The sequence below is a fragment of the Castor canadensis genome, chromosome 15, assembly GCF_047511655.1.
Source record: "Castor canadensis chromosome 15, mCasCan1.hap1v2, whole genome shotgun sequence".
In the NCBI taxonomy this organism is placed as follows: Eukaryota; Metazoa; Chordata; class Mammalia; order Rodentia; family Castoridae; genus Castor; species Castor canadensis.
In genome coordinates this window covers 74,947,490-74,972,408 of record NC_133400.1, presented here as the reverse complement: position 1 = coordinate 74,972,408, position 24,919 = coordinate 74,947,490, and the positions used below count along the sequence as shown (strand labels likewise).

Here is a 24,919-nt window from a genome sequence, read left to right as displayed (position 1 = left end):
ATTTTGCGTCCTGTTACTGTGAAATGAGGTACTCTCTATAAATTGGTGCAAGGTTAAATGTTGACTTTATTCATTTACAACCATACCCCCCTCAAGTTGGCATGTAAGTTATGACAAAGAAGAGAATGTTTCACGGTGAATCCAACGTTGCAAATAATCGCTCTTAAAAACTAAAACACATTTCTTGTTCCGTGGCTCTTCCCTACATCCTTCAAGAACTTGAATTTTTTACTTTTCAAGTTCTTTTGATAAAAAATGACTAACCTACTTCACTCGCGGTTTTTTTTTTTTCCATTACTCTTGTTCTCCAAACCAACTTCGTAGAAATAGAGGGGAAGTTAAACTTCGTACAGGATTTAAATCTCTAAAGTTATGGGTATCTGAAAAAGGAATTCACTTCTAATAAGGATCTTCCAGTGCCTAACCGTACTTTATACTAAGGTAACTGTCTAATTTAGACTAATTTGAGTGATTAAAATTAGACCTACAAATGCAGGGCGGACAGTGGCACAAAATTCCCATCGCAGTTTGCTTTAGAAAGGTATTTATTTGCAGTGGCATACAAAAATTTTAATAATCCTGTCAAATGTGTTCATGAACAATTTGTTAAATCCCCCAATTGTTGAAATACGCTCTGTATGTAACTATGTATCCACACACACCACACAGGAAGAAGGAATCCATTGCCGTACTTCAGAAATGACAAAGGAAAGGTAAAATCAAGCCAGATTTATGTAAGTAAATGTCTGCAGCCTCGCTCCTAAAAGGGCAGTGCTTCGGGGTTAAGCTGCTGAGATGAACACACTCACACACACAAATCGGAGCTTCCCGCAGGATCGTGCTGCGGGGAGCGGCGAGGGGCATCGCGACACCCCCGCCGCCCCCCGGGGGTCCCGCGGGACACGGTGCGTGCGGGCTGCGGTCCTAGGTGAGCGCGGGCGGAGGGGACGGCGCCCGCCCAGCAAGCGCGTCCACAAAGCACCGGAGCCGCCCCTGTCGCCGGGGCCCGCGCACGAGGAGAGGCTGCCGGAGGAGAAGGCGGCGGGGGCGCGGAGGCCGGCGGCGGGCGGGCGGGCGAGAGGCCAGCGGAAAGGCCGGCGGGGAGGACTCGGGCGGGGAGGCTCCGCACCCCGGCCGCCGCGCCCCACAGCGCGCGCCGCCGCCCCGAGCCGCGTGCGCGCGCGGCCGCATCGGCAGAGCGCGCGGCGCGCGTCACGTGGTGCGCGTGTCGAAGGTCACGGCGCGCTCACAATGGAGCTCTCGGAGTATGTGCAGAAAGGCTTCCAGATGCTGGCGGATCCCGGCTGCTTCGACTCCGGCGCCTTCACGAGGCTCGTCCGCTCGGCTTTCCAGAGCCTGCTGGACGCCCAGGCGGACGAGGCCGTGCTAGGTAAGCGGCTCGGCCCTGCGCCGGGGCGGCCCGGGCGCTCGGAGGGAGCCGCGAGCCCGGGCGAGCGAGGGGAAGCCCCGGGAAGAGGAAGTCCCCGGCCGTGCCCTTCGCTCCGGACGGAGTGTGGGTTCGCGGCTCTGCCGGGACGCACGGCGGCCCCCGAGCATTGTTCTGTCCCCGCTTGGCACCTGCACGGAGCCGGCGACACGCGCCTGGCCTGATTTCCCTCCCGCCTCTTTGTTCCTTTGTAAAGCCCGAGTTCCAGTCTTGTTTGTGGCCTAAACAGCTGAGGTTTTCAGCCTGGTCTGGGACTGCGGCTGTTTTGACACTTGGACTTCATCTGGGGGAGCTCCTGTAATTCAAGCTCCCAGAACCAGGCCAGCAAGGTTTAAAAGGCTTTGTCTCCGAAGTAATTACGAGGTCAAACCGTGTTGACACTTTCCAACTTGGGCCATATCTCCAGCTCCCCCGACGTCCAGCGCCGGCTCAGTCTGTCTTACCCAGGTCCTTCGCCCAGAACCCTGACATGGGGCGCAGGGTGTTTTGTTCCGCGCCAGTAACCAGGAGGCAAGGCTCTTTTAAGCCGTCTGGTCAGTGATTGCGAAATGCAGTGTCAATATGGATTAAGGGCATATTTTAAGACAGGTCGCCTTTACATCATTTTCTTAAATATAAATATCCCAACAATTCAAATTTTTGGTTTTTTCTGTAGTTTCATAAACTAGACACTTGTACAAAAAGTACAAAAGTGGAAGTTCTTCAAACGAAAATAGTAACCACCACCTGGGTTAAATCTAAAAAAAAAAAAAAAAAAAAAAGCTGGCTGTCAAAACCTGAAAATACTCATAGGATTTTGCAATTTCTATTTTATATTCTAACTCGTGCCCTCCTTTTGACCTCCCTTGATTGTATCAATGTCCACTAAGCCAGTTTCCTTAAACTTTCATCGTTTGTAGAGTGAAAATTATTCATCCTAAATTTTACACCATATAAAATATTTATTTTCTGGTTTTCCTTTGAAATTGTTTCATTCAATGTTAAAATGACCACTGGATAGTTATTTTTTCTTTGGGACCATAATGTAAAAAATACTTCTTTGGAGCTATGAAGTAAAACTTAAGGCAAAATAAAAGAAAGTAAATGAAATTAGTTAAAAGCAGAATTCTTGATGTATTCTCTTTATTGTTTTGCAGTTGGCCTTGTAGCTCATCTAATTTGCTTATAATTGACAGTCCTTACAGTTGGAGTCTTTTTTTTTTTTTATCTTGTTAAAGGAACTTTAACCCAAATTAAAATATCCCTTTGAGGAATTTGACTGTAAAGATTTTTTTAATCACTGGTATCACTGGCAATTAATTTATTTTAGATCACCCAGACCTGAAACATGTCGACCCAGTGGTTTTAAAACATTGTCATGCAGCAGCTGCAGTTTACATATTGGAAGCAGGAAAACACCGTGCTGACATATCAACTCTAAGGTATGGGATTTATTTAAATATCTATTTATTTTCAAATAGTATCTTTATGTTTCCAATTTCAGTTTGGAAAATGAAGACTAAACTTTGGCTTTTCCCCCCTCCTTTAGCACTTATCTAGAAGACTGTAAATTTGACAGAGATCGTATAGAACTGTTTTGCACAGAATATCAGGTTACTTACTTTAAAACTAATTTTAAATGAACAATTGCTACTTTTCTTCTACTCTGTTTGCAAAGATGTATTTTCTTTTTTCCCTCCCCAGAATAATAAGAATTCCCTAGAAGTCCTACTGGGAAGGTAGGTACTGTATAAGGTGTCAAGCTGAGCAACTTTGCACTTGCAGGTATGAATGGAGATAGTTGGTGTGAAACAAGCCAGGATGAAAAAACCTGGGATCCTGACCCAAAAAGGGGCCAAAGGGCAAGTGAAACAATTGAAGCTAAGCTAATGTTTTTAAAGTTAAGTTTATTGAGATAATTTCAGATTACTTTTACTCTTTAGAACTTAAAATGAAGTTGAACAATATTTTAAATTTAGAATGAAATAAAATAGGGTCGGGGTGGAAGGTGGATACATTTTTTAGTAAAGGTAAATACTGATAGTTTTTCCTGTAGATGTTACATGCAAAATTGTCATTGTATCTTTCAGTATAGGCAGATCTCTCCCTCATATAACTGATGTTTCTTGGCGCTTGGCATATCAGATAAAGGTAAAGAAAGTTTGACAAAGTGTTCTCTAGAGGGATTTAGGGAACATTAAAAAAAAAAACAAAACTAAAGACTGGCATGTGTGCTGTGTTGTTTTAGACCAATCAACTTCATAAGATGTACAGACCTACATATTTGGTGACCTTAAATGTAGAGGTATGTACAGGTAATCCCTGTCTTAAAATGAAATGTGTAATGAAATGTTAAATATCCTTGATTTAAATATACAGTTTTTTTTTCATCCTTAGAACAGTGATTGCAGGTCCCATCCAGATATCAGTTTTAGTTGCAGCATGGAACAATTACAGGTACAGTATTAGAACTTCTGTGCCTCTCTTTCATAAATGTTTGAGAATTGTGCTTATGTAGAGTTCAAAAGAAAAATAACCACCTGTGGGCAAATAATTAAGGTTGGTTAAGGATTTAATGGGAAAGGGGGTTTAAAAAGTGGTAGTGTAACACAGGCTTCACTTTTGAAAATAAGATATTACTAATGTTACTAGTTGTCTGTTGTAATGTTCTATATACTGAAAATACATTTTCTAAAGTGTATAGCGTAAATTCTTTCAATTCATGATGAGTGAATTGAGACAAAGCAAAATTAAGAGCAAAGATTTGGAGGTGCTTTCTTTGCTTTCAAAAATTCAAATAAACTTCCAGAATTATATTTCTAAAAAGCAGTTTAAAATGAGTTTGTAAAAGTGGGGAATAGACCTAAGATTTTAACTGCTTATATACTGCCATTGTAAGACTGGAGAAATTGAAAACTACATTGATTGATGGATGTGACAACGAATTTATTTCTTACTCCTTAAAAAACGAAGATCAATGCAGGAAATTTAGATGAAATTGAATGTTTCAAAGACATCTGCAGAGTCATTCTCAATGTACCTATTAGTCATACTTTTAAAGTTTCAGGAAATGTGCATACGGCGTAACTACTTCGTTAAGCTAACTTGAGACATTTAATGTAGACATATCTGGCCTGTTAAAGACGACTCAGTTAAAAATCATGTTTCAATCTGTGGGCAAATAACTGATTTGAAGATGAGGTATTTCAGAGGAAAAGCTCCTTTTAACCGACAGTGGTTTGTCAAAGGTTAAAATTCTAGAGTGTTTTAAACTTATTTAGAAAGTTTTCTCCCGACTTTTTTTTTTTTTTTGCAACCCTCTCGAACTTGGATACTTCGTTACAAGATTTATCCTAAAAACAAGGCATGATATACGTCTTTTAGGACTTGGTGGGGAAACTCAAAGATGCTTCGAAAAGCCTGGAAAGAGCAACTCAGTTGTAACTTGGGGAAGCCAAGGATCCGCTCAGTGTAGTGGAAAACCAGAACCGCCTTGCCTCCAGCCGAACCGAACCGTCGTTTGTGCCAGCTGGATGTCCTCATTTTCAGTAGAAAAAAAGATTTTCCTTTTGTGCTTATACCATTTTGTACTTACCCATTTTGAACTTTTTTTACACGTGTGAAAAGGTTAAGATCATTTAAATCCTCGTTAGCTTTAACTGTACATTTCTCTTATTTTGTTTTCAAGTCCTATGAAAGAAAGTAGTGTCACACCCTGAATAAACAAGGTGGTGTTCCCACAAAAAGAGCGGCGATATTTTGTTTGGACTTCGTGTTGAACTATGACTGTGTGGAGGGCTGGCTGCGATCCGCGTTACCTGACCGCTCGCGGTTCTGGGGCGCAGTGGGGAGGATGCGATCCCCGGGGCAGGGTCGGGGACCCGGGCTGGGGCTGGGGCACGGTGGCCGCGGCGGGGCGGGCCGACCGCTACCTGCGCGGAGCCCGACCCGGAGCAGCGCTGCCCGCGCGCGCCCCGCCTCGGCCGCGGGAAGACGGGCGGGCGCTGTTGTTTCCGCGAGCCCAGCGCGGGCGCAGGTTCGGCGCCAGAGTCTGGGCCGCAGCCGCGGGGCTGAGCGGGTGCAGAGGCCGGGCGCCCCCGTCGGCGGGAGCCGTGGACTTGCACGCCGCGAACGGAGAGGGGCGGGCGGGCGGGCGGGAGAAAGAAATAACGGGGGGTGGGGTGGGCTGCGCGGCGTGCGGGGCCAGAGCGATACCCGCGCCGAGAGCAGGGTGGCGCGTGTGGCGCTGTGGAGAAATGTCTCCGCGGCCGCGCCAGCGCCGCCGCGGCGCAGAGCTGGGGGGAGGGGGCCGGGCGCGCGGCTCGGAGGGGAGGGGGCGGCCACGGGCCCGACTACACCGACACTAATTCCCAGGCCGCCCTTAAGGAATGAGGGGAGCACGTGACCCAGTGGGGGGGCGGCAGGGGGAGGGGGCGGGCGGACTCTGAGCCATTTTGGAGCCGGTGTCAGTTTCCACTCTGCCTTCAGCGGTGCATTTTTTTTCCACCCTCCCCTCCCCCTCCTCATCCTTCCTCCCCTCCCCCCCGCCTCTCCGCCCGCACGCACACACGGCGCCCCCACCCGTCCTCCTACCCCCCCACAGCAACTATGAAATAATAATCGTAGTATTAAAGGCAGAGATCGGGGCGAGACAATGGGGATGTTGGCGAGGGAGCCCCGATCCGGATTAGAAACACCTCCCAGCCCCGCAGAATAATACCGATCGCGCCCCCTCCGCGCGCTCCCTCCCCCGAGTGCGGAGCGGGAGGAGGCGGCGGCGGCCGAGGAGGAGGAGGAGGAGGAGGAGGAGGAGGAGGAGGCCCAGGAGGAGGAGGCGTTGGAGGCCGAGGCGGAGGAGGAGGAGGAGGCCGAGGAGGAGGAGGAGGCCGAGGCGGAGGAGGAGGAGGAGGAGGCCGGGCTCGGGAGGCAGCATGAGCCGAGCGCGGCGGCCGTGGCTCCTCTCGGCTGCGCTCGTTGCCCATTGACAGCGGCGTCTGCAGCTCGCTTCAAGATGGCCGCTTGGCTCACATTCATTTTCTGCTGAACGACTTTTAACTTTCATTGTCTTTTCCGCCCGCTTCGATCGCCTCTCGCCGGCTGCTTTTTCCGGGTACGTAGGAGGCGAGGCGCCTCCGGGACGGGGCCGAGGGGCGGCGGGGGCCGCGCGGGGCTCGGGCGGCCGCGGGAGGACGAGGAGCGACCACCCCCCCCCCGCGCCCGGCCCGCGCCGGCCGGAGGCGCTGACAGCGTGGGCGCCGAGCCCGCCGCCCGCCGCCGGCCCCGCGCCGCCCCGCGCCCGCGAGCGCGCGCCCCCGCCCGCCGCCTCCCGCGGCGCCGGGACCGACCCGCAGCCCGCGCCGCGCCGCCGCCGCCAGCCGGGCTCGGCGCCGCTCCAGCCGCCGCCGCCCGCTCTCCCGGACGCGCCGCGCGCGGCCCCACGTTTTAGTTCCTTTCTCCCCCGAGCGCCCCTCGGCACCCTCGCGACGCACATGGTCCCCGAGAAGAGCACTTGTATTTGCAGCCTCCGCGGCTCTCCCGGCCACGGCGCCCTTTGTTGAGAGGTAGATTTTGATGAAACGGGGACGGGCTCCTGAAATCGGGCGCTGCTTGGGTCAAGTGGCTTCTCTCCTCTCCCGAAGAAAGGGCTTTGGAGGGGTTTGAACAGCCAAGGACCGCCCCCATTTTATAGGGACGGGATACCTGGGGGGCAGCGATCCCGACCAGATGGGTGTTAGACTGGAGCGGACCCCAACACAAATGTTATTAACTTAACTTGGAGGGACACTTGTGTGAAATTGGATGGCTTGTAAGATGGCGGTTCCTAGTTGTTCCCAAGGTCTTGTGCATTTGTGTTGAAAATGGTAAAGTTTTCAAGGTGGTGTTTGTTGGGAGTCTTGGACCAGTGCTCCAAACAGACTTGGGACCTGCTTACTGGGTAATGGGCATTTCGAATTTGGAGCTTCTGGGGGGGGAAGTGAAGATGGTGACTGGACGTTAGTCTTACTGGAGGTTTCCTTTCTTTCTCTACTTTCCCCCTCTTTTTTTTTTTTCTTTTCTTCCCTTGCAAAGACTATAACTTTTCTGTCTATAAGGGATGCATTCAAACTCATGACTTAAGTCCAGTGCGTTTTATAGGTTTTGCTTAGTGTCAGCATAGGTCATGTGGTAAAGGGATGCTTTGGGAAAGGAGCACCACTAAAAAGTTGATTATGTTTACACAGTCATTTGGGCTTGACAGCGATAGAGCATGATCTTTTCCCCAGAGATTTACAGTTAATAATTGGAAATAAACAAGTAGAGAGACTTTGATCATTCTCAATTGCAATAAAAGGATTTAGTGGGCTTAGTGGTCACGGTTCAATATCTGAAAGAGAATCATGTATTAACCCTTTCCCTTAAAGTAGGCAAAATTTCGGGCATATTCATCCAAATGCAAGTGTAAGTTGGTGGTATGCAGAATGTTTGAAGTGGTTGAACATATTTATTATAGGAATCTTAACCCTCCCAGCTTTTGGAAACACATAAGCTGTACTGAAGAATTGATGTTTAAGGATGAAAATTGTTGACAATATGTACCAGGTTATGAGACTATATAGTAACATTTGGGTTTTAAGTAGACTGATCAGAAGTTAAATACAATTTCTCAGAGATTGATTTTATGAGTGAAATTATGTAAAAATTTTATACTTGAGTCCATCTTCAAACATCCCCCACCAAAGTGCAGAGATGTTTGCAGTAACCCACCTCTGCAAATTATACCCCTAGTAATAGTATCTTTAAAAACCATATAAAAGATACAGTGTATGCATGTGTATACACACACACACACACACACCCCAGCTTTTGTAAGAAAATCAAGCATTTAATTGTATTTGATAAATCCATTAATATTCCACCACTAAGTACTGCAATGTATGTCAAAGTGTCCAAACAGGCAAAATTCTTCCCAGGAATCAAGTTAACTCCCAACTTTACCCCTACTTATATTGAACTGTGAGCCCCCACTGGCGTTATGGAGTTGATTTGCATTTCTTAGATTGCAGTAGTCATGCTGGTTGTTAACATAAGAACTTGCTTCTGTTTTCCTTCATTTTGACATTACCGGTGTTAGGCCTCCAACTAAAAACTGACGGTCCCAACTGACTATGTTATAATGGCAAGTTTTAACTACTGAGTATGTTCACAGGTCTGTTTGGTGCATTTTTACTGTCTTAGGGATAGTTTCTCTGTTGGGACCTAGAAGATCTTCATTTCTAAGGTGCAAGAGGTTATTTCTTAAACTTAATCAATCATGTCAAACATTTTGGAAGTCTTCCTTAGGTTGTCCCAATAGGCTAAAAAAATTAAGAACTAAGGTTTATATAAGTAACAAAGTGATATTTATTATTATTATGAATGTTAGTAGGCTTGTGGCCAAATTCTTCTCCACTGAGGTAGGGGAGTTGTGTCAATTAAGACTTAAGGTGAATTTGAAAGGGTTTTAGTCAAGTGTATGTGTTCAAAGCCAACCAGTAGATAGCCCTCCATTGAGGTTTGATTGTTCTCTAAGTTTGTGTTTGTATAGTGTTATTTTCCGTAAGACAGAGAAGGAAATAAAAGCAGCTGCTTTTATTGGAGCCCTTTGATGAACTTCAGGATCAGTGGTATTAGTGTGGAATGCTTTCACAGGAAAACAGAGCACCACCTTGCTGACTATCTTTCTAGGAAAGAGAGTTTTCTTTAAGTACTGTGCAGGCTGGTCTTTAGTCACCAGATATACTTGGATTTATATATTGCTACTCTCCAGGGACATTATTCCATCTACAATTGCTCCGTGATTCCTCTTAGATTTATGTTAATGTATGTTGACAGTATTCTTCTAAATAAGTAATCCTAAGGTAACTGAGAAATCACAAGAAGTTTTCTCCTTGAAGTCGCTGGTTGCCAGTGTGGTCACTTTAATAAGAGAAGCTTGGTTTTGGTTTTGGCCATGCTTTAGTACTCGACTCTATTAATTTCAGCCATTAAGGTATATTGATTAATATTTCCCTCTTCTGCTTTAAAATTCCCTAAGAATTAAAACCTTAGATTCATCTTGCTGCAAGTTTCACGAGTTCCTAGATTTCCATTCAAGGCAGCTTTGAAAATGTACTAAAGGCATTTCAGGTTCTGGAATGAAGAGGGGGTGGTAGTAAGAAATGTTACTTTCCAATAATTCTATGCCAAGTAATTGACTTCCCTGATTGTTCTCTGGTGTATTGTTGCTGACAGTTCCTCACCATGATTTTTCGTATAATGTACAATATCTTGGGAATATCATTTCATCGTGTAGGGGTTTGTGTGGAAGTTACAGAGTAAATGACATTTGTTTTCTCTCCTATCATTACTCTGGGTTGACAAGGTGTTGATTTAGCTTTGGGAATGAGCTAGTCACATGGTTCTTTACATATTGTCACTATCCTACCTTTTAGTTTTTCTTGCCTCCAGCATAGTTTATTCAAATAGGGCTTTATCCCCACCTTCTCCTCCTCTTGTAAGACAGACTTCAGTTTTCAGCCCTTCCAAAAACTTTGTATGGCTCGTCTAATCTACAGGAGAATTTATTAGAGAAGGAAGCTTTAAAGAGGTTCGGTTCAATAAACATCTCTGCAACTTGAGCCTTGCCGGTTTGGGGCTAAGTGCACAGTTGGCAATCCTCAAAAGATACCCTTCGTGAAATTTTTGAGAAGCGATTGCTAACAGGACAGAGCGAAAGAGTCAAGATATCAAACAAGCTCTTCGCACCGCGTCGGCGTGGAAAGAGGCCCCCAAGAGTGTCCGAAATGGCTGGGAGTGCGGACTGCATTTTATCTAGCCCTTCGCCGCCAAGGGCTCGGGGTCCCGCAGGCTGCCGGCTCTGTCGCCTCCGCCGGATCCTGGTCACCAGCCGGAGGCCTCGTGGGGCCGCCCCACCCCCGCGCTGCGCGCCCGCACCCACCCCGCCCCCGCGCCGGCCCCGCCCCCGCGCCGCGCCGCCCCTCCCCCGCGCCCGCCGCCGGCCGCCCCGCACGCCCGCCGAGGCTCGGGGCTCGGGCCGGCTCCGCGCGGAGTTGCAGCGGTGGCCGGATGCCAAGTGTAAGTGTAAGTTGCTATGGAAACCCCGACAGGCGAGTTCCGAATCCGGAGCGAGACGGAGCCTGGGGCGCCGCCGGATCCGCCCCTCGCATCCCGGCCCCCGGGCGTCCGCCGCGCTCAGGCCCCGGCCCGAGGCCGGCCGAGGTGCTTCTGGGGCCCGGCACCCAGCTCCGGAAATGCCAGGGATGCAGATGGAGCAGAATTTGTTTTCCTTTTGTATGGCGCGAAACGTGCCAGGTTCTGCTTGCCTGAACCGTCTAAGATAGCAAGAATCCCGGGGTTCTCGACTGAAGATCCGTGGGGAAGTTTTGCAGTGAGTTTGGAGACCTGGAGCCAGCCCTAGTGGTTGGTAAACGTCGACGGGGTTGTGTGCTATCTGCAGCAGCCTTGGGGCTGCGAAGCTGAGGACAAATGGAAGAAAGAGACCCGATTGCGCTCAGCTCCCAGCCCCCACCACGACCTTTTCATCTCCCTCCAGGAATGACCTGAGGCCAGAAGTAAATTTAGTTGGATGCTTTTTCACCATTTCAGTAGAATTTATCAGATTTGATTAGTAAACTCCTTCTGTAGAAGATGTTGGGACAGTCCAGCTGTACAGTGTTAAATGAATTTTATGAACTCCCAGCATTTCAGAATGTAGTTAACTAGGAGTTGAAGATAATCTTGATTCTCTTTCTTTGAATTATGACCAATATTTGCTGTGTCTTGCAGGATCCTTTATCAAGCAGAAATGCATCGAACAACCAGAATCAAGATCACTGAGCTAAATCCCCACCTAATGTGTGTGCTTTGTGGAGGGTACTTCATTGATGCTACAACCATAATAGAATGTCTACATTCCTGTAAGTATAAAGTTTTACACCTCTTGTGTACATTTCAGAGCTCATCCTGAACTGTAAAAATGTATATATATCTCAAAGCCCACAATCCTTGGAAATACTGGTACAAAGTGGTGAAAGTCAGTTTCTTTTACATTTAGTGACTTTTTGTTACTAATTTTATTATAAATAGCAATGTGTAAGTGTTCTCAGCATACTGATTGATTTAGTTTATTACTTGGACATTCCTTTCTGCATTTACCATCTTCTACTAATTCTCAGTTCTGACACTAATTTTAACTCATTAGCTTTTATAGTCTACAAAAACTTTGCATGTTCCCACTTCTAGTCTGTAAAACGTGTATTGTGCGTTACCTGGAGACCAGCAAGTATTGTCCCATCTGTGATGTCCAAGTTCACAAAACCAGACCACTGCTGAATATAAGGTAAGAAAAAATTTAAATTCCTTGTTTGTGATTGTTACCAGAGTTACATGACTTATAAATAGAAAAGGCAACACTGTTTTTTTCAAAACAGAAAATTTATTTTTGAATCCACACCTGATGTGAGTGTTCTGTGAAGAGTACCCTTTAATTTCTTGCCATTTTAGTGATGACCAAGTTTAAAAAAAGATCAGTATTATTTCAATGATTGTAAGATTTTAAAAACTGAAATAGTTCTCCTTTTTTGCATTGCCTTATTAACTTCCAGACAAAGAATAAATTTTTTAAATGCTTCCATATTCTCTTCTTTATTCTCTGTTCATATTAGAAAATGTAGTAACTTGAAAAGTTTTCAGTGAATGCAAAAACCTAACTAGTGAATAAAAAGTATGTTTCTGGTGATTTGAAAGCATACTACCACATAAAGCTTTTATTCTCACAATTTTTTTCTTATCTGTGTAGCTATAGACAGCATCACAAGATACTGTAACACAAAAAAATGCATAAAAACTTATGTTTTTAGTTTTTGCCAGATTAATTGATGGTTTACTTTTCTTACTCTTTTTCAGGTCAGATAAAACCCTTCAAGATATTGTATACAAATTAGTTCCAGGGCTTTTCAAAAGTGAGTGACTTACTTAAATGAATTTTAGAACTGGTCCTACTTACTATACCAGATTTTAAAATCTTCCTCCCCTCCTCCCCCTTCAGATGAAATGAAGAGAAGAAGGGATTTTTATGCAGCTCATCCTTCAGCTGATGGTAAATTTTTGGGGGACAAAAGACATTTTATCATGGGGGGATTTACCTAGTAATTAAAATGTAAATATGCTCTTATTAAAATTGAGCTGGGGATGTGACTCAGCAGTAGATTGCCTGCCTAATAGGCCTAAGACCCCGTGTTTCATTCCTAGCAGGATTAAAAATATGTGTTTGTGTATTGAGATTTAAAGTACCCCTTCCATCCTATATAAAAATATTTAAATGTTTAATTTTTCAAACGAATTTCAAATGTCTTTGTAGCTGCCAATGGCTCTAATGAAGATAGAGGAGAAGTTGCAGATGAAGATAAGAGAATTATAACTGATGATGAGATAATAAGCTTATCCATTGAATTTTTTGACCAGAACAGGTAAATTCGCTAGGAAATGTATTTTATGCTGATGTATTTATTAGATACATTGTTTCACTATTAAATTTTGTTTCTTAGATTGGATCGGAAAGTAAACAAAGAGAAGTCTAAGGAGGAGGTATGTTCCACATTACTAAAACTTAAAGAAGAAACTTGGGACTTCAGATTTTATGAGGGGTTATGTTGCCTTTTTGAATTTTCTGGGATCAGATGATGCTGTTAAGCAGAAGAAAATGGCCATGTTTGATGTTTAAAAGGGATCTACATGTGATACTTAATAATTAGAGTCTGTTTTTATATGTTACTATTCTTATAAAATATTTTACATACTTCATTCTTAATTCTTTAGTAGACTTACTATGTTAGGAATTTGCTCATTTAGTATTTATAATAGTAGTAAACTTAAAGTATAGCTACTTAAAAATTGACTTGCTTCTGGTTTTAGTGTTTGGTATTTATCCTATTTAAGCAATTAAATTGAAACAGTCTTCTAATCTGAACGTCAAGAATTGGGGGAAAATATTACCTTTGCAAATGTGTCCTTAGGTGAACGATAAAAGATATTTAAGGTGCCCAGCAGCAATGACTGTGATGCACTTACGAAAGTTTCTCAGAAGTAAAATGGACATACCTAATACTTTCCAGGTACCTGCTTTATTGTAGTCATACAGTTCATATTGTTCATTTTTTAAAATTTAATTTCTTTTTTCTTTTGAATTCTGGACCCAAAAATCAGTAGAAAAAACTAAATGTAGTGCTGACATTGAAGATACCGCAAAACACTTTATTAAATTGTCTTTTGTGCTATGCAAACAAATCCCTCAATAATTTGTAGAAATATTTTTCTCACTTGAAGTATTTAAAGGATTCTTTCTTCATCCAAATGTTTAGAGAAGATGTTTTCTAAAGCACTTTTAGATCTTTATATTTATATTTAAGTGTCAAAACATGAAGATTTATCTTTGTTCTTTTGTTTAATAATACAAATATGTCTCAATAGATCGATGTCATGTACGAAGAGGAACCTTTAAAGGATTACTATACACTAATGGACATTGCCTACATTTATACTTGGAGAAGGGTAAGAAACATATCTACACTTAGAATATGATGGCAAGTGCACGTGAAGAGTTAAGAGTGATTGTGTTTTTCCTTTTAACTTTGTAGAATGGTCCACTTCCTTTGAAATACAGAGTTCGGCCTACTTGTAAAAGAATGAAGATCAGTCATCAGAGAGATGGACTGACAAATGCTGGAGAACTGGAAAGTGACTCTGGGAGTGACAAGGCCAACAGCCCAGCAGGAGGCATTCCCTCCACATCTTCCTGTTTGCCTAGCCCCAGTACCCCAGTGCAGTCTCCTCACCCACAGTTCCCTCACATTTCCAGCACCATAAATGGAACCAGCAACAGTCCCAGTGGTAACCACCAATCTTCCTTTGCCAATAGACCTCGAAAATCTTCAGTAAATGGGTCATCAGCAACTTCTTCTGGTTGATTCCTAAGACTGTTAAGGAAAAAAAATTTTAAACCTTTGATTTATATAGTTATCTTCATGCCATTGCAGCTTTATAGATGCTAATACATGTGACCGTTGTCCAGTTTGCTTTCTTTTGTAGTGACATTAAATTTGGCTATGAAAGATGGACTAGATCTGATACTCTTAAGGACATTAATTAAAAAGAAAGGTTGTTTCTATAAAGAATTGGATTCTGAGAAGGCAGGAAGATTTTTTTTTTTTTTTCTGTGTGCTAGGAAAGATATGAAATGGTTTCTATAACCATTATTTGGATCTGGAAATACTCTGCAGTGGATAGAGGCATTGGGCCATAGTTTGTTAATCTCAATTAATGCCTACATTACATTCTCCTTGATTGTTCTTGTTATGCTGTTTTGTGAACCTGTAGAAAACAAGTGCTTTTTATCCTGAAGTTCAACAAATTTTGGAAAGAATAAGCATAGAATATGCATTCTATGTAGCCATGTCACTGTGAATAACAATTTCTTGCATATTTAGCCATCTTAATTCTTGTTTGATTTTTACTTCTCTGTTGCTACATGAAACAGATCAAAGGAAAGTAAACTTCAGTTTTACAATCTGTATGCCGAAAAGCGGGTACTACCGTTTATTTTACTGACTTGATTAAATGATTCGCTTTTGTAAGAATCAGATGGCATTATGCTTGTTGTACAATGCCATATTGGTATATGACATAACAGGAAACAGTATTGTATGATATATTTATAAATACTATAAAGAAAATATTGTGTTTCATGCATTCAGAAATGGTTGTTAAAATTCTCCCAACTGGTTCGACCTTTGCAGATACTCATACCTTACATTGAGCCTTACCAGCATAGAATATTTTTAATGTGGATGTGTAATTTTAAATTCTATTCAATTGGAAGCAATTGGCATATCATCATAATTATGACTTTCCTCTAGTAATACTTACTTTTAAAACTAATTGCAGTAAAAAAGAACTAACTGAGGCATATAGAAATAGTGTCTTAATTTCCTGTTGGTTATGATGGGATTAATGTGTTTTTAAATGCACATTGATTATTCTCCAATATTTTAAATAAACCAGCTAGTTGCCAGAAGAAGGCATTTTAACTAGTTACTTTAGTATGTGGTATGATAATTTCAAATTAAGAGTTGCTTTAACAGTTAACAGTGGAATATTCTCTAATGCCTGGAAGTAGAAGCAATTTATTGTGAGCTTCTACTGGTATTTTTAAATAGAGCAAGCATGTTGAATTTAAAATATGAATAACCCCATCAGTTTTCAGTTTGTGTTTTGCTTTGGTCGAACTTGGCGTGTGTCTATCACCCATCAGTTATTTGTGAGAATGCTTATTCTGTATGACTATTGTTTCATGTTTGTATGGAAAATTGTAGCTAAACATTTCATTGTCCACAGTCTGCAAAAGAAGCACAATTCTATTGCTTTGTCTTGCTTATAGTCATTAAATCATTACTTTTACATATATTGCTGTTACTTCTACTTTCTTTAAAGATTCAGTAAATGATGTTTTATGGAGCCACAAAATACATATATTTTTATTTTGATCTAAATTTGTACAGTCTTATTGTGTTGTTTCTAATTATAGATGTAAAATGAAATCTCATTTGTAATTGGAAAATCCAATAAAAGGATATTCATTTAGAAAATAGCTAAGATCTTTAATAAAAATTTGATATGAAAAGCACAATGTGCAGAAGTTTTGGAAACTTGTGGATTAAAACAGATAAAAGCTAAAGAGAATACATTGCTGTCTTTTAGTGATGTTGCTAAATACATGCTTTGTTGTATATTGCTTGAGAGCCCATTGAAAGATGTATGTTTATTTACAGTCTTTGAAGTAAAAGTTACCAATGTTTGCCAATTTTGGTGAATTTAACTCATTTTTGTAGGGTTTTCTTAAGTTTTTATGATGTTATCTAGGACAAAAGACTTGACAGCTCAACCTTTTTGATGGACTTATGTTTGAAATTACCTATTAAAATATCAGATTTATAGCTCACTTAGTACTATTTCACTATACTTGAGAACATTTCCATTTATTGTATTTGGGGGAGAAGATTTTTTTTATCCCTACTCAATATGAAAATTGCTTAAGTTTAAAAGGATATTTTAGTTAAATTTTCTTTGTGTTTTAATAAAACAGGAGAAAGATTATCATGGTTTGCATTCTTAAATAACCATTGCAGCTCTGATGATTAAGATGTAAAACCTTTGCTGAATTACCATTTTAAAAACATTAACCTTAAGAAAACTTCTATCAAGACTCCTAACTTTATAATTTACCAGCTCAAGCAGGACACATGAAAAGTTGGCTTCAAAGTTTGACTTTTGCTTCTTTAAAGTATTTTAGGAACCTATAACACAAAGTTGATGCTAACAACATCAAAAAATGTTTCAATTGATTTCACAGATTTTTTAGCTTAAATGTAAAAGGGAAAATGAGGCTGGTTGCTGTTGTAAATAGTGATCTTTCTTTACACGTTTACCACCTTACAAGTACTTTTTGCTTTTTAAATTGCGGGCCGTTAATTGCACTGAGTTGGAAAAAAGAAAAAAAAAAAAGTTGCCCTTCAGTAGACTTAACCAGTTAACCACATTGCATCTCTTCCATTTCCCTATGCACAAATATGGGAATCCTGGGGGTAAAATGCGCTTTCCTTCATCTGTTTTTTCCCCAATCTTTGGAATTATAGTTCATTCAAGAAGTCTTTCATAAACTCATTGTGTAGGCCTATCAAGATAAAAGTTTTGCTATGAAATCTTACCAGGACTGAAATACTCTCATGAAATGCTACTTGAATTGATCAAGACATGAAGACGTCTGATCTTTTAAAATAGTTTATGATAATCTTTAGAAGGGATGGGATTTCACAAACACCCTACATCTAGTCTCTTCTAGAACCCTAGGGTGATGAAAGTATTAATTTTTAAAATTTTCTCTTTGTATCTTAAGGTTTGGTAAGGTCTCACATCTTTTTCTTTCCATTTCATCACAAATGACAGAAATTCTGATTTAGTTTATTGCTTACTTGGTAAAGACTGTCCAATTTTTGAAACATTAGGGTTGTTTTCTCCATATAGTTTTCCTTGTATTTTTCCCAAAATAAAAAGCTCATGATTCAATTACATTAAAATGACTGTAACTTTCATCATGTTAGGTTGCTTCTTCTGACAAGCTACTAATTAAACTCTTTTCCAAACCCGTATATGCACCGTTAAGTCACCTAGCGTGGAAAGAGCACAGAACCTGGCTCTAACATTAATTTCTTGGGTTAGACACATCACTTCACAGGAGGACGTCTCTTCCTGTATAAAACGAATACAACAGGTGACTTCCTAAACTTGCTCAAAAATGTTTCTGGCTCCTGGGGGGGCGGGAAGAAAAGAAACCCAAAAGACAAAAAAACTCTCAGTCATAAAGACAGGTCTATATAAGGAAGAGCCCTCCAGTAAATGTGACTTAGGAAATAGTCCCGCGGAGACCTTGAGCCTGCCGGTCTCCCTGCCAATCTGAAGATTGCCCAGACTTCTGATTATGAAAGTCTCTGAAAATGTTTACACAGTCGAGTGTTTCCTGTTTCCGCAGTTAATTTTTTAAACGTTTTTTCTTCTTTTGGTTCTTGAAACGGATTTCCTTTATTTGCACCAGTTTCTTTTTCTTAGTGTACAATTTCTGGAGGTCTCTCTCACACGAAGAACGTCACTGTCAACTCTGTCCTCATCAAGTCGAAGGCACCAAAAGTCATTTATCACCGGAAAGGCTACTCTTAAGCCCCTGTGAGTTTTCTGATGAAGTTCAAGTGGAAAACTCATCCCAAAATCTCATTTAGCTGTCTAAATAAATAGTGAGTACTCAATAAAAACCTCCACCGAATGAGTTAAATAACTCTCATTCTTCTAACCCTTTCCTTAAAAATACATTCCTTCCAGAGATTATCAGAAGTAACTTCCAAAAAATAGCAGGTAGTGTCAGGCACTTCCAAAATATTCCTTCTTGCTCAGTTGGGTCATCATAAAATCCAAACTTCACAGTTAACGTGATTTCAAGATTTGTGCAGATGTGAGATCTTTGCAACTCCTATTAACTAGGACCCAGGTTGAGAGAAGAGACGTGGCCGGTTGCGGACTGGGAAACGCGTCGAAAGTTGGGATGGAAGAAACTAGACCTTTACAGAAATGGATTGAGATTCCTGCAGATACGGCAGTCTGTCCAGGCAGTCTTAGGTCTAAATGCCTTCCAGAGTGGGAGACACTCCAACAAAGGGGCGCACTGCGCGACACGAAAGGTGAAGACGGGGACAAGGGTGATTAAGGATGGGGAAGTGCCACAAAAATCCACCCCCTCCAAAAAAAAATATATATATATATATAAAGTTTTATATATATATAAAGTTTCTTAGTTCTTAGTGCCCGGTGGAAAGGGCGCGGGATTGCGCCTGGAGGAAATGACCTCGCTTCTCTTGCAGCCCTGCCCTCCCGGCCAGGGAACCTTTACCAAAAAGGCATGTTAAGGAGGAAATGACCCTTCTCCCTGTCCTTATATTTAAGCTAGTAGAGGAGTGGAAACAGCTGCGGCTCCGGCCTCGGTTCGGATCTGTGCCGCCCCGCTCAGCCTTGCCCAGCTCGCCAGTGCTGGCCGCGGGGAAACGGGAGGCCATCTTGCGCGTGCGCCGCTCGCCTCGCGCCGCCTTCAGCTCAGCGACCGCGGATCCCGCCAAATTTGAAAGCCAGACTGTCAGGCCCTGCAAGGCTCGAGAGGCCGGGGAACCGCGTAGTGCTCCAGAGTCGGAGCCCGAGGGAAGCAGCGGCGACAGCCGGGGCGCGCGCCGCCTCTCGAGGTGTCCCCTCTCCTGCCGAAGCCGTCCACACCGGCGGGGCCACCCTGCAGCCCAGGCGCGGGGACCAGTCCCCGGACCCCAAGCCCCGCGCGGGCGGGAAAGCGACCCACATACTCCCGAGGCAGCGGCTACGCGGGCAGAGCCCACGGACGCGCATTTAGCTGGAGCCATGCCCGATAATCGCCTTTGTCCTCCTCTCGCTACCGGCTTCAATTCCAAAGCCCTTTCTCCCTCTTAACAAGGTGTCCTTGCAATTTGGGGTTTTCTTGGATGGATTTTAAATAAATTACTAACAAATACAATGGTGCCAAGGTTCCCGAAGGTGGCCTTGTAACTGCAAAGGACAAGGAGGGAGCGTCCTTTTGTTGAGCCCATTAATCTTCTGGGTTAGGAACTTTGACGGGGTGACAGTGTCGAGCAGGCGAATGGCTGTGGGGGCAGGTATCCCAAGAGCTGGGCAAAGGATCATACTCCAGGACACAAAGGTGATGGCTAAATAGGTCCCCGCACACGGCGAACCTGGGCCGGTTGCCCTCGTCCTGCTGGTCACCCAGAGCAGCGAGGCTGGGACGCAGCCGGCTTCTCGAGGAGCCCGCGCCTGCCTGGTCCTTGGGACATTTGCGCTTCTGTAACCCGGTGTCCCACGTGCATCCTAAAACCCGGAGAAGAAGGAAGGTCTTGGGGAGGAGGGGGAGAGCCACGGAGAAGTGAAAGTGGCCTAAAATGGGCGACGCAGGGCGAGTCCTCTTTATCAGTGCAGCAGGCTGCAGGAGCCGCCATTTGGTGGCGGATTTCGGTATTTCAGTAGCACGTTGTGCTGAACGTCACAACTGGCTGGCCTACGTGACACCGTCATTTTTTAAATCAGTGTTTCACCAAATACAATTTTGTCCCGAACTTCTTACTCTGGGGACATGGAACCGCCCCCACCCCCACTTCCCGACCTCTAGGTGACGTCTCCGGGCTCGGACCCACGGCTTGGGGACCTTTCCAGCCGAAACCCCTGTGCAAGGTTCAGTGTGCAGGGAATGGAACCCTGCGCGCCCCTAAGGGGCGTTTGCAGCCCTTTTTTCCAAGACTGGTGATTCCGAGCCCACAGCTTTCCTCTCTGCAATGCAGATGTGGCCGGGTGGTGACGGGCATTGTCTTGGCCCCGAAGACACCCTTCCCTGGTCTACCGCCTCCCATCCCTCAGGTGTGAACCAGGGAGACTACAAGCCGAGCCGGGGAGCTGGCGGGACATCGCCCACCCGACGAGAGGCTCCGCTGGGAGTGTGGCGTTAGCACCCCTCACTGACTCCAGCTCGGCCCCTGGGGCCGGGAAAGGCCGTCATTTCGGTAGGGTTCCACAGTCCAGTGTCTCCCATTCCCCGTTTTGCAGAGTCTTGGAGGGTGGCCATAAAAAGCCCCCGCAACGTGAGGTAGCGGTCTAGTGGAGAACAAAGGGCGAGGGGTAAAGGCGAGGCGAGTCCGAGCGCGCAGCTCCCTTTGCTCGGCCGCGATCGGAGCCGGGGGGCGTGGGCAGAACGGACACCCCGACCCGAAACTCGCAGGCAGGCGGGCGGGCGATCTGCCGAGTCCGCGGCCCCCGCCGCCCGCGCGCGCAGAAAGATGCAGAGCTTCGAGTCCGCGCTGCCATGTTGCATTCACGGAGGGCGCCAGTATTTTGACGCTTCCGAGTCAGCGACGCCCCCAACTCGAAAGCCCTTTGGGCTCCCGCGCCTCACATCTGCGGTAAAAGCCAAAAGGACCTTGCAGGGCGCTGGCCAGAACGAAAACCCTGTGGGCGGCCGCCGCACCGCAGCCGCTTTCCCTCGCCACCTTGGTTCCAGGGGCTGCGGGCTGCGCGCTCTGCAGAGGCTCGGTTGCCAGTAGCAACCACACGACGGCGATTTGCAGCCGGGCGGCTGCCGCTGGTACCACTGCCTCTTCCGTTGCCTCAGGGTTGCGCATTTGAGAACCTGGGGGTTGTCTTCGGTGACATCTGCACCTCCCCCCCCCCTACCGCGCGCCCTGGTCCTCATCCTCCAGAACCCTCAACTGCGCTCAAAAGCCAGCGCCCCTGGCTGGGCCCTGCCCCCACCGTAGACAATAGGGGAGACTGGCAGCGCACACTGTGGCGCTCGGAACAAGCACCTGAGCCCCGAAAAAGGGGCGCTTTGCTTAGTCCCAGCTCCAGGTGCATTCTTCTCCCACCTGAGCCGAAATTTCTTTTCAATGGCCAATTAGAAAGCTTTGTTGGCATCAGAATCAAGGATGGTGCCAAAGAAAGAAGTCCAGGTGCCCACCCCACACAAAGAAAAGCCGTGGCCGTGGCTGCTCTTGATAAAGGTGGCCTCAGAACATCTTTCTGAAATCCAGAATGGAGTCACTTGCTCAAACATTACATCCAGGTACTTGGGTCTTGTTTCATTAGTAGATAGAGCATGCATTTCATTTGATGAACTGCTTTAGCCATTGCAGTGCAGACACTCATAAAATGATTGACATGAACCATTGAGATCTTTCCGCCTTTTCTATGATTGTAGGACACTACTCGAACTTTAAAAAAAGTAAATTCTTGCTTGTGTTTTAGGCTGGTTTTATTGAAGAAACGGCTTCAAGGTATCTAGCTAAGCGTTTTATTTAGCAACTAGGATATGCTCATTGTCAAATTTCTTTGCTCTTAAAAAATGCCCAAGCTGTAAATAGTCATTTAGTATTTTTTATGGATTGAAATTTCATGTAAATCGCAGATGTGCTGAGATTTCTCAGCTTAAAGCTTCTCGAAGAAGCACCTGTCTTATTTACCTTTGTATGCTCCAGAGTCCTTTTTATGTAACTTAACATTTCCAGTGGATTCCAAAAGTCTCAATAGCCCTTATTAGAAAAAAAAAAATCTGCTTACAAATAATGACCACAAAACTTGGATGTGTTTAATGAGCTTGATGAAAAGCTAAACATTTTTTCAAGCTAATGGTATTAAACAGATATCCTCATTCATGTATATTTTAACCTAATTATATTTCAAATGTGGTAGACTAGTTAAATAACTGACAGATGTTTTCAGGATTCTGAGAATGAGAAATGGTACATGAGAGCTTGTAATTTTGCTAATTTCTCACCAAAAGTATCTGAAAATTAGTGAAATAACCATTAGTAAAGTAAGACTTTAAAGTGTTTTTCATACTTTCATATACCACAGACATGGCATTAACTGTCTTTATGTCTACAGGAATGCTTAAGGGGCCAGTATTGGATATTGTAATTCTACTGAGAATGCATCTTAAAGTATCCTATTTAATTTAAATAAGCTATACAATATACTGAAAATAGTTATTCATAAGTAACTCATAGTTAGTCATAAACGATAGTAAACTCAAAGTAACAGTGCTTCCTAAAATGACTCTTAGGTATGTTATAAAAGGGGTTCACCTTTAAGCTTCACGAACATCAAGTTCATTAAATAAGACAGTTTACTTCAAAAAACAAAGTTAGCACAACTTGGTTCCTAGAGGCAACATAACAACCTGTAGCTTGCCCAACCACCCCCACCATCACCTTAAAAATAGGAAAGTAAGGCTTCAGTGAAAAGTTCCATTCTACTACCGTCTTTCAAGAAAGAAAAGATCCAACAACTTGCTTTGGACCAAGTTAAAGAGATTATCTTCCTTTTTCATTACGACTGTGTCTTTCAATGAATTGAAGGATAGGATCAAAGTGCATTCATATTCATGTGAATTATCGCTATTGACTTGAATAATGATGGATTTCATTGTTTTATTTAAACTGGAACCAGGAACTTTGCTGCCTTTGAGGCTACACCCCTAAGGCTGTAGAATTTCTTCTCTAAAGACTCAAAAACCCAGCAATTAGGTCTGACAACCACGTCATTTCCATAATGTACTTCCGAACAGAGTACTTTTCATTGGAATTGGTTACATTTCTATAGAATATTGCCACTGAATTTTTGACTCCTTCCCAGCCTTCCAAAAAAACTTCTAAAAAAACAAAATCAAAAACAATCTTCTAAATTCAACAAGTACACTTCCAAAATGCTTATGAATTAATTGAAGTGGGAGAATGCAGCTGTATTTAGAAAGCTTTTAGATGTTCAGGAATCAGATATATTAGTGTTATCAGTAATTAGCTTAAGAGAGTGTTTTGCTTTGAACATGACTCATTATAGTTTGTTTTGTAGTGTAACTGAAAAGCTCAGTCAGGGTAAGCTTGGGAAAATGTGTTTACCAGCTGTTTCTTTCTAAATATGTCTCGTGACAATTTTCTTAAAGTATTTTCACTTGGGTTTTCTTAAACTCTTGCCATCATTTTCCAAGAGTCTACCAGATTCAGTAGAACCCACTCAGTGTTGCCAAATGATATTCTGTTCAAATAATTCACTTACTAAAATGTTTACACCACTTTCAAGAACACTTCTTAGGAAATTCATTACAATTAAGAAAGCTTACAACTATACAATGTAAGCAACTTGTAATCTAGACCTAGGAAAATGCACTTTCATGAACTTTAACATACACAGTACACATAGCTTTTTTTAACTTATAGGTAGACTCTAGAGCAACACAAGTCTATTATATTGGCAGGGTCTGCAACGGGGTCCTGGGAACACCCCTTCCCAGAAAGATAATTGATGCCAGTTACTTAGTGTCCTTCTTAAACTTTTCCCATACATTTACAGCATTATACATAAGCACCACGTTTTTAAAAATTCAATGTTTTCCTATTCAGTTGTGCCACTAGAAGTCTCTTACTTCACTTTATCCATTATGTGTCCTTAGTATTGGAAGTTTATTAAAGGTGTTTCTCTTGGGGATGTGTCCACAAACCAAGTGAAATTACTTGCATACCTCCAACTTGATTTGTGAACTTCCAAGCCCTTTTCCCTTGACTGATAAATAAAATAAGCAATCGCATTTTATTCCAACAAGAAGAAAAACGCTTCTAAAATAAAAACATTTCTTTAAAGTTCATTTCCTTAAGACTAAATTTTTCTTACTAATGGGAAAAGTATTAATATTTTCTTCATATGGGTAATTTGTGTTATATTGTTTATATAAGGACCTTTATTCTTCACTCAAAAATTAAATATGGGGTGAAATGTGAGTAGGAGGTAATAAGATAACTCATCTTGAGCAATATTAAGACATTTCTTCCTCTAAAAAAAAAAACAAAACAAAAAACACAAAAAAGCGAAGATGTAAAAATCATCTTTGAAAGCATGAGACACAGTGCTACTGTGTCCTCGAATTTACTCCATGTTTTAGCGCTCTGATAATATCTGTGTGGGGGACGGACCTCTAAAGTGGATAAACAGGAGTCGCTACTTTTATATCAAAGGTTTCAGAAACCTTGAAATCCGTCTCTGTAATTTCCAGGAGTCAAAACATTCAATCAATTATTCTCCAAAATAATCAGTGCACAAGATATTTCGACTTGGGACTTGATGTAGTCAAATGATTACAAAAGTTAAGAAAAAAAATTTTTTAGACTGGCACATGCGCAGTGAGGTGCAGCTGGTTCACACACCGCCCCCCTCCCCCGCCCGTCGCTTTCTAAATAAGCTATTGGCTCCTCTCCCCTCCTCTGGGATCGGCCTGCGCCGCGGGGTCTTAGGGAGTTGGCTGCTGTAACAGGGTGCTGG

General features: G+C 43.3%; 2 protein-coding genes across 6 annotated transcripts; both read left to right on the top strand.

Moving 5' to 3' along the window:
- The first annotated feature begins 1,207 nt into the window (after nucleotides 1-1,207).
- On the top strand, nucleotides 1,208-5,174 carry Commd3 (COMM domain containing 3). 2 transcript variants are annotated; one of them, XM_020167457.2, is made up of 8 exons: nucleotides 1,208-1,390; nucleotides 2,757-2,868; nucleotides 2,976-3,039; nucleotides 3,131-3,165; nucleotides 3,517-3,577; nucleotides 3,675-3,731; nucleotides 3,824-3,883; nucleotides 4,773-5,174. In XM_020167457.2, exons 1-8 carry the CDS (start codon nucleotides 1,252-1,254, stop codon nucleotides 4,794-4,796), a joined length of 552 nt encoding a protein of 183 aa, XP_020023046.2. In that variant the 5' UTR covers nucleotides 1,208-1,251; the 3' UTR covers nucleotides 4,797-5,174. The 2 variants fall into 2 exon arrangements, with proteins under 2 accessions (XP_020023046.2, XP_020023045.2); XM_020167456.2 differs by having other exon boundaries at nucleotides 1,209-1,390; nucleotides 4,811-5,174.
- A 1,168-nt stretch (nucleotides 5,175-6,342) lies between these two features.
- Nucleotides 6,343-16,439, top strand: Bmi1 (BMI1 proto-oncogene, polycomb ring finger). Of its 4 annotated transcripts, none has more exons than XM_020167454.2 (10): nucleotides 6,343-6,536; nucleotides 11,231-11,361; nucleotides 11,687-11,783; nucleotides 12,350-12,405; nucleotides 12,492-12,542; nucleotides 12,804-12,912; nucleotides 12,991-13,030; nucleotides 13,459-13,557; nucleotides 13,913-13,993; nucleotides 14,080-16,439. In XM_020167454.2, exons 2-10 carry the CDS (start codon nucleotides 11,250-11,252, stop codon nucleotides 14,407-14,409), a joined length of 975 nt encoding a protein of 324 aa, XP_020023043.1. In that variant the 5' UTR covers nucleotides 6,343-6,536; nucleotides 11,231-11,249; the 3' UTR covers nucleotides 14,410-16,439. The 4 variants fall into 4 exon arrangements, with proteins under 4 accessions (XP_020023043.1, XP_020023044.1, XP_073912631.1 ...); XM_020167455.2 differs by lacking the exon at nucleotides 6,343-6,536 and adding an exon at nucleotides 6,888-6,987; XM_074056530.1 differs by lacking the exon at nucleotides 6,343-6,536 and adding an exon at nucleotides 10,439-10,519.
- The last annotated feature ends 8,480 nt before the right edge of the window (nucleotides 16,440-24,919 follow it).

What these genes read in the sequence shown, in the direction of transcription:
- Commd3 (XM_020167456.2), top strand. Translation starts at nt 1,252, where the DNA reads ATGGAGCTCTCGGAGTATGTGCAGAAAGGCTTCCAGATGCTGGCGGAT. An exon ending in GGCGGACGAGGCCGTGCTAG is followed by an intron (nt 1,391 to 2,756) that starts GTAAGCGGCTCG and finishes AATTTATTTTAG; the next exon opens with ATCACCCAGACCTGAAACAT. An exon ending in GCAGCATGGAACAATTACAG is followed by an intron (nt 3,884 to 4,810) that starts GTACAGTATTAG and finishes TACGTCTTTTAG; the next exon opens with GACTTGGTGGGGAAACTCAA.
- Bmi1 (XM_020167454.2), top strand. Translation starts at nt 11,250, where the DNA reads ATGCATCGAACAACCAGAATCAAGATCACTGAGCTAAATCCCCACCTA. An exon ending in GAATTTTTTGACCAGAACAG is followed by an intron (nt 12,913 to 12,990) that starts GTAAATTCGCTA and finishes TTTGTTTCTTAG; the next exon opens with ATTGGATCGGAAAGTAAACA. An exon ending in AAGAGAAGTCTAAGGAGGAG is followed by an intron (nt 13,031 to 13,458) that starts GTATGTTCCACA and finishes ATGTGTCCTTAG; the next exon opens with GTGAACGATAAAAGATATTT.